The sequence below is a fragment of the Sturnira hondurensis genome, unplaced genomic scaffold (genome assembly GCF_014824575.4).
Source record: "Sturnira hondurensis isolate 20B ecotype Veracruz unplaced genomic scaffold, ASM1482457v3 Scaffold0021632, whole genome shotgun sequence".
Taxonomy (NCBI): Eukaryota; Metazoa; Chordata; class Mammalia; order Chiroptera; family Phyllostomidae; genus Sturnira; species Sturnira hondurensis.
This window is the reverse complement of record NW_028094263.1, coordinates 1213600-1221773: the sequence shown is the minus strand read 5'-3', so window position 1 is coordinate 1221773 and position 8174 is coordinate 1213600. Positions and strand designations below refer to the sequence as shown.

At 54.7% G+C, this 8174-nt stretch overlaps 1 protein-coding gene across 1 annotated transcript; it reads right to left on the bottom strand.

Annotated features, from left to right (window-relative positions):
* Positions 1 to 430: 430 nt before the first annotated feature.
* Positions 431 to 5801, bottom strand: KRT32 (keratin 32). Its single transcript, XM_037033206.1, has 7 exons — positions 5059 to 5801; positions 4278 to 4360; positions 3960 to 4116; positions 2525 to 2686; positions 2319 to 2444; positions 1365 to 1585; positions 431 to 875 (listed from the first exon to the last, which is right to left on the bottom strand). The coding sequence occupies exons 1-7, from the start codon at positions 5524 to 5526 to the stop codon at positions 746 to 748; spliced, it is 1347 nt and encodes a 448-aa protein (XP_036889101.1). The 5' UTR covers positions 5527 to 5801; the 3' UTR covers positions 431 to 745.
* Between the last annotated feature and the right edge of the window lie 2373 nt (positions 5802 to 8174).

Sequence of the window (8174 nt, the reverse complement as noted above, 5' to 3'; positions counted from 1 at the left end):
TTAGCCAGGGCATTTACAAGGTGTCAGGGGACCCTCACCTGGGTTCGCCAGCCGTCATGTAGCGCCCACACCCCCCAGGCAATCAGTGAGGATGTCATGAAAGAACGATCCCCTCATACCAGCTACAGCAAGGCTCAGGGGTGGGACCCGAGCTGCATTCCCACTGACAGTTGTCTAGCCTGGGCTCCTGGCTCAATTATCTCCCTCCTCTTTTTCTGTTCTCATTACTTGGCTCTGAACCAATCGCCTGGTTCTAACTGGTTTCTGGCATGTGGGCCTTTTTGGAAAATGCCTCTTGACCCTCTATGGAAGCAGAGGAGCATAAAACTGGTGCAGAACTCGGCCACGTTCCTCTCGATGACCACTGAGAGGTGGTATTAGCTGGCAGAGACGGCATCGGAAATGACAAATAGAGAAAGACGTTGGCAGCGCCGCTGAGTGAGGCTTTATTGGCCGGCTGACTGAGAACACCCGCTGTTGGAGCAGCAGAGGACTGGAAACATCGGCAGAGACAATTAGCTCATGGAACAGAGAGAGGCCATTTCTAAGCACTGGGGGGCCGGGATGCCCCCTCCCCCGCAGTCTCTGAGGGCCTTGCAGACAGACACTGCTCGCAGGCTTCCTTGCTGGCCATGCCGGCCCAGCTCTCTCGGTGGGTGGCCACTGGACCGAGGCCAGGCTCAGCCTGCGGAGGCACCAGCTGCCCAGCTCGGGTCCCTCCAGCATTCACCAGCACTGAAGGACTTCAGTAGCGGCCCTGGGGACAAGGCACGCAAGGCACACAGACGGTGTGGGGCACACAGATGGTGTGGGGCACAGCCGGGGAGGGCGTGCAGGGGGAACACGAGGGCGTGGAGCACGGGTTACAGGGCAACCTGCGGAAGAAAGGCACAAGAAGGGACTGAGGAAGTGGAGTGGGCAACACACTCAGCCGGTTCTGCCCCCAGCGCCACCCAAATCCACCCACTGCTCGCCTTCTCCACTCACTTCCCTGGTCCCAGCCTCCGTCCTCTCCACCTGTATGACCCCAGTGGCCACCTAACCGTCTGGCTGCCTCTCTGAGCAGATGGAAACAGCTTGAGAGTAGCTGCCTTATCATCGTCCTTCTCGGTCGCACCCCTGGTGCCTGGCACATGCTGGGCACTTGGAAGGAGCCTGTTGACTTGGATGGAGCAGAACGCTCTCCAGTGGGCCAGGTTTAGGGGTGGCGGCATGAATACCTGCCTGCCTTCAGATCTTATCTGCTTCCTAATCGCTTCTTGACTAAGCCAGAGCTCTCCCTTATGGGCAGACCCAGTTGCTTCCGATGGCTTCCCCAACCTTCCCACACATCTCCCTGTGCAGCCTCAGCCAGGCCCACGCACCTGCAGTCCTCGCTCTCCAGCAGGCCCCGGTACGTGTTGATCTCACACTCCAGCCGCGCCTTGACGTCCAGCAGCACCTGGTACTCCTGGTTCTGCCGCTCCAGGTCAGCCCGGATCTCCGCAAGCTGGGCCTCCACGTTGGTGATCAGGCACTGTATCTGGGACAGCTGGGAGCTGTAGCGGGCCTCGGTCTCCGTCAGCGTGTTCTCCAGCGAGTCCCTCTAAAGCAGAAGGAAAGACTGTGAGGAACAGATCAAATGTTCACGGCCTGACTCGGGAAGATCCAGAAAGAGCCCAGTCGCTCCTCGGGGTTGGGAATGACCTCTCCCTACCTAAGTCACTGTGGAAATTAAAGCCCAGAAAGGTCGAGGGGTTTATTCAAGGTTAAGCAGCTGGTAAGTGCTTGAACAGACCAGGGTTTGAACACAGGTCCATGTGATCCTGAATCCCTTCTTCCTTTTCCAACCTTAGACTGGCTTCAGGCTTCGGACCTGAGACCCACCAGACTCCTTCCCTACAGCACTAAAACAGTGGTCTGTAGCCCTGGGTGCATGTTAGAGCCATACAGGAGCTTTTGAAAAAACTCCCAGGCCCAGGCCCCACCTCCAGAGACTCTGATTTCATTCTTCTGGGGAGGAACCTGGGCATGGGGTTTTTTTAAACCTCCACGGGTAGGGTGGAGGAGCATGGGTTTGGAAGGGAGGGCTAAGCAGAGAACGAGCATTCTCGGGGAGTCATGTTTGACAGTGGCCGCCTGACCCATGCACAATTGGAGATGCTCATTTTGTCTCCAGGCTGGATCTTGAGAGAAACCTCCCTCCAGGAGAGGGCAGCTGGGCACGCATCCTTGGGGGCTGAATCTGGGCCGCCTCCTCCCTCCTAGATGCCCGCATCTGTGCCCGTGGCACCCGGGAGCCAGAGCTGGGGGAGGGGTGCCCACCCAGCGGCACTCACCAGGCTGTGCTGGGCCTGCAGCTCGATCTCCAGCGTGTTGACTGTTCGTCTCAGGTCAATGATGTCTGACTGGTAGGTCTGAAGCTGCTCAGAGCTCGTGGTCACCTGCTGGTTGAGCTCCTCCATCTGCAATGGGGGAGACAGAAGAGGCTTGGGGTGCCTTCCCAGGGACACTGGGGGAGCCAGCCCACCCGCGAGAGGCTCACCTGCATGTTGAACCACTGCTCCACATCCCTGCGGTTGGTCTCCACCACCATCTCATACTGACACCGCATCTCTTCCAGCATCCTGTTCAGGTCCACAGGGGGCGCGGCGTCCACCTCAATGTTAAGGCGGTCCCCAAGCTGGCTTCGGAGGGCGCTGACTTCCTGAGAAGGAACAAGGGCCCCGGGTAAGTGGGAAGTTGCAGTATCCAGGCTCACCTCCCGAGGCGATGTGCAAAGATAGAACACAAAATGCTGAAGATCTCCACATTAAAGGGGGCCCTTTGGGGACCACAGTGTGCCCCATAGTATCCCAAAGGCCTTCTGCCTCCAACTGGACACCCTCCTCGCGGGAGAGGCACTCCAGCTACACACTTCCTATCGGTTTGGCAGAAGCCAAGAGCAGCATCGAGGTTTGTTTAATCCATTTGCGCGAACACTGGGAGCCTGTGCCCCTGTGTCCCCGTCCACCCTTCCCACCAGTGTTCATCTGGGAAGGGGGGCAGCAGAAGCCCGGCCTCACTTGGTTCAAGGCCAGATTCGTGCAGGCACCTCCACAGGTTTGGCTGTCAAAGACAAAAAGTTGTCACGGAGGCCCTAGAGTATGCGATAAGCCTCATTAGTGGCTTTTTGGTTGAGGTCCCAGTTCCCTGATTAGGTGGGATGAGTCAGGCACCTTAGGGCACTTGGCAAATACATGGTGACTGATTGTTACTTTACGCTTAGGCCTAAAGAAGCCCAGCCAGGATTCACAGGTACTTGTTCTTTCAAATCCCAAGTCAAGAGGTTGAGAGTCAACCCAGGGAAGGAAAGAAAAAAAACAGCAGAGCTCAGGTGGGCATTGCAGCACACAGGTGCCCAGGGTGGAGGAAATTTCCCTCCACGGACCTGCAGAAAAAGCCGGAAAGTAAAGGGTTGACCTAAGGCTTTTGGACTAAATGTATTATATGCAAATAGAAGAGACAAGGAGGATGAGGATGGGGACAGAAAAAGAGAAAGAAACCTGGACAGTTCAACTCCCCCTTAGAAGACACGGGGGTCATGCCAGCAGTCCAGCCGCACAGAGGTGGACAGGTGTGGGTTCCAGAGCCTGATAATGCCCCTGGGGCTCCAGCACACCACTCCCCTGAAACTCGGCTCTCGTGAGAAAAACCAATGCAGCAAGAAAGCATTTGGCAGTCATGCAAGTCCAGGAAATGCAGAGAGGGGATTGCCAGCCTTTCTGAGCACTGAGCAAGGGACATTCAATTCTCGTTTAATTCTCCCAGCCACCCTTTCTGATAGTGCTGTCCCCAGTGTACAGGCGAGGATGCTCAGGAAGGTTAAATACATTGGGCTCAGTCACAGAAACAGTACGTGGCCAGCCTGGGAATTTCAGTCCGCATCTCTCTGACCCCACCCCCCACGTTCTTTCTGCATTCTGCTTTCCAGGGCTCACCTCCTCGTGGTTCTTCTTGAGGCAGAGCAGCTCCTCCTTCAGGGACTCCACCTGGGCCTCCAGGTCGGCCTTGCACAGGGTCAGCTCGTCCAGGACCCTGCGCAGGCTGTTGATGTCGCCCTCCACCAACTGCCGCAGGGCCAGCTCCGTCTCGTACCTGCAGGGGGACAGGGTCAGCAACGAGGGGTGAGAATGAACAGAGAACTCAGGGGAGACCTTGAAATGCTGGCGCTCTTCCAACGCTCTGTGAAGTCAATGGGAAGCTTCCAGAAGCCAGGGCCAGGAGAGAGGGCAGCCCCGCCCCCTGGCCAGACTCACTTGGTCCTGAAGTCATCGGCAGCCAGTTTGGCATTATCAATGTGCACCACCATCCTGGCATTATCTGCCTTGGTGCATAGGACCTGCAGGCCAGAGTACACAGAGAGGTCAGTCCAGGACAAGAAGAAGGATGAAGAACCCAAGTGAGAAGAATATGGAGCTGGTGGGAATCAGCAATCTTGCGCCCATCCCTGCAGAAGCCCCTCCTCCCTGGAACACTGTGGGGGCAGGGGGGGCGGTGATACTGAGTAAACTGGTTTTTGGAGACATGGGGTTTATTTTCTAAGCACCTGGTTCTTCACAAATCCAAATGCCCCATTTTGGATTCAATGACCAATAGGGAAGGAAAGAATCCCATGAAGTCAGAAGTCATTCCTATAACAGAAAAGGTTCCTTAACAAGCACTAACATTTACTAAAAATACCCCGTGTTCCAGGAGCTGTGCTAAGCACTTTACCTGCATCCAGTCGTGGAACCCTCTTGGCAGCCCCTTTAGGTAAAGACCATTGTTATCCCCATTCCACGGATGAGGAAACCGAGGCCTAGGGAAGGGGAGGAACCTCCCAAAGTCATACCCTGAACGTGTGGTAGAACTGACACCACATCCCAGGCCTCTTTCCACATTAAGTGCCCTGGTCGTGCACTCAAATTATGAGACAATTCTATGCCCCAGGGAAGTGTCTGTTCCATGCGCGTATCTAAATAAATGATGAGATTCCGATCTGGAACAGCAGCCATTCCAGCTGCCTTCCCAGTGAGACCAGTCACCCCTTGCCCTCACCTTCTGCTGGAGCTCCTCGATGGTCCTGAAATAAGACTGGTAGTCAGGACACATGACAGGCGCTTGGGACTGGCAGGCCTCTTGGATCTTGCTCTCCAGGTTGGCGTTCTCCTGCTCCAGCTGGCGCACCTTCTCCAGGTAGTTGGCCAGCCTGTCATTCAGGAACTGCATGGTCTCCTTCTCATGGCCATTGAAGGTCCCTTCACAGTACCAGCTGCAGGTACCCATGGAGCTGGAGATGCCACCAGATGGCCAGTAGCTGCTGGGTCGGCAGGAACTGGACACATAGGTCTTGGGGAAGCAGCCGGCCGGCCGGTGGGCGGTGGGCACGCAGACGGAAGGCGCACAGGTCATGGGCTGGCAGACGTAACTCGGGCACATCTCCGGCCGGCAGTTCATGCTGCTGGAGCAGACAGAGGATGGCAGCACGCCGCTCTTGATGGGGGCAGGTGAGCAGGTGGACGTCATGTTGGGGAGGCCCTTCCTCCTCAGCTGCAGCTGCGAGATCACCAGCACCTACAGACCCCGTCCCGTTCAGGCCCTTTTATACCCTTGGAGTGAGGGGGCTTACGCTAGAAAGTCATCGGGGGTGGTGTTGATGTTTAGACTCAGCCTCAGAGGAAGCTGCCAATTAATTCATCATTTAGTTTCCAATAAGGAGTTCCTTTCCTCATAAAAGAGGCCAAGTGTGTCATTTGGCTACAGCGGGACTCTGGGCTCCTGTCATTGATCACCAGGGGAAAGCTTCTGGACACATCTTCAAAGGATCAACTGCACGCCTGGGCCCTCATTACCAGGGCGGAGCCGCCAGGAGACCACAGCGGCCTGGCCCCGTGCCACCGATGGCCTTGCCCACCGCGCCCCCTCCCGCCCCGGCCCTGGGAAAGGCCACTGTGCTGTGGGGTGGCAGCTGCTCCTGTGAACGTGGGAAGAGGCCTGGCCCCTCAAAGAGGAAGTGTGTGGGTGACGGCCCTGTACCAACACACTGGCAGTGGCAGAAACCCCCGGGAGACAGGAAAGCGCCTCTGAGGCTCCTGGGCACAAATCATCATCCTACCCAGGTGAAGAATCTATACCTGGGTGAGGAGAGCAAACTCAGGACGCAGACAGCAAGCCTAAGAACCAGGGAACCTTTTCAGCTGGACACTATTGGGAAGGAGAGGTGAGAGCCCCACCCATGGAAAAAACGTACAGCATCATGAACGTCTCCTGGAGGCGGATGCCCTCTCTTGACCATCTCTGGACCCTCCCCTTCATTTCCCACTGCTCCACAGATGATGGAGTTGTCCAGGTCGGTTATTTGTTGAGACTGAGGCTGGCCAGGCTGGGCCAGGCTCTGCCCTAACCTTCTGCAGTGGTGGACAGGGAGGGTCCACTCCAGGACTCAGAGACGGGAGGCCGTGTGGATCAGCTCCCTGGAGAAGTGACACTTTGCAGCCCTGAACGAGCTAAGCCGGGGGACCGGGAGCAGGCGACTCCAACTATAGAAGCCTTGGGCCTTCCTCAAGAGAGCAACACGCAGGACCGGTGGTTTTGGTCCTTGCCTGCAATGCTCACCAGTCCACACACTGCATGTTTAATGTGTGTGGTATACAGACCCATCATGTTTATTAATCTTCTCGACGTAATGTGGGAATATAAGCGCTCGTCTTATTTGTCATACACTATTTCTATTGCTTCAAAGCCAAGATAGAGATGTTACCTTCTACCTTCCTGTGTGACCTGGGGAAAGCCACTCTGCCTCTCTGGGCCTCATGCAAATTGAAAGGGTTAGATTCAACGATCTCTCAGTCTGATTTCCAGTCCCTCTGTCTGGGTTAACTATGAGGAAAGGACAGCGGAATCAGATGGGAAGAGGGATGGACGCAAGCCCAGCTACATGGAATGAGTGAGACTCATCAGACAGGCTTCCAAATCATAACCAATACACATGGAATGCACACGGGTGCCAGGCCTTATGCTGGGTGCTCGGGGTTAATTTGCCTCTTTAATCCTCACCTTAAAAAACTAGAAGGTAATTATAATTACTTTAGTGTTATAATAAGGGGTGGCAATGGTTCTCAAAGGGTGGTCTCCAGAGTGGCAGCATCGATGTCCCTCAGGAATGTGTTCGAAATGCAGTTTCCTGAGTTCACCCCAGAGCAGCTGAGGCAGAAACTCTGAGGGTGGGGCCCAGCCCCCCGTGTCTAACAGGTCCTCCAGGCAGCTTTGAGAACAGCTGAAGTATAAGATGTATATCTTAACGCCTGCCACCAAAATTCCTCTTGCAGAAAAAAAAATCTTTACTTGAAAAAACACATTAAGAAGATTTGGGGGTAAAACATGGGCCCCAAGTACCTTTATGTTGGCTGGCAAGGCAGTAGAGGAAGAGAGAGGAGGAGAGTTTGAAGTTCCCAGGACAGTCATAGCATGAAGGGGTGAGAGGCAAGGGAGACAGGGGTTGGGAGGAGAGACACCAGGAAGGTGCTAAGAGGCTGCACACTGTGACACTGTCCCACCTCGTGGTCCCCAAGACATCTTGCAGCAAAGTCCATGCTACTCAAATGCAATAAAGAAGAGCAGAGTGTTCAAAGCCACAGCAGACCAGGGTTCCAGCCAACATGCCCGAGCTGGGCACGTTTCACAAAACGTGGGGGCCAGGAAAGGGTGCACCTAGATCTGTCTGAATCCAAGGACTTTCCACCATACCCCAGCCTCTCTCAGGCCAAAGCTAACTATGGAACACATACATTTAATAGAAAAAATGGGAGGCTTAGAAGGGAAAACGATGCAGATAAAGCCAAGAACAAGGGAGAGAAACAAGAAAGAAAGGGTGAGAGTTTGGGGCCAAAGAGGGCCAGGGCCTATTTAAAGGACCAATTTAAATAAATAAAGGGCAGATAGGATGCATGTCAGGTCCTGGCCCCAGACAGCCCCCTTCTCCCCACTCTGTGGAAAAACCAAATGACCCCATAGAAAAGACCTGCGAAAACTGAATTTAGGAAGTTCTACCATCCAAACAGCCAGTTTGCCAACGTACTCATACACATGGAAACTTCCATCAGTTTCTATTTAGTGCCTGGTCATTAAATATAAGCAGAAGAGTCACCAGGCATTTGAAGTTTTCCAACATTGAA

Coding starts and splice junctions, on each gene's coding strand:
- KRT32 (XM_037033206.1), bottom strand. CDS start 5,526: ATGACGTCCACCTGCTCACCTGCCCCCATCAAGAGCGGCGTGCTGCCA. Junction 4,117..4,277: donor GCCGATGACTTCAGGACCAA/GTGAGTCTGGCC, acceptor GTCCCCCTGCAG/GTACGAGACGGAGCTGGCCC. Junction 2,445..2,524: donor AGCAGTGGTTCAACATGCAG/GTGAGCCTCTCG, acceptor CCCCCATTGCAG/ATGGAGGAGCTCAACCAGCA.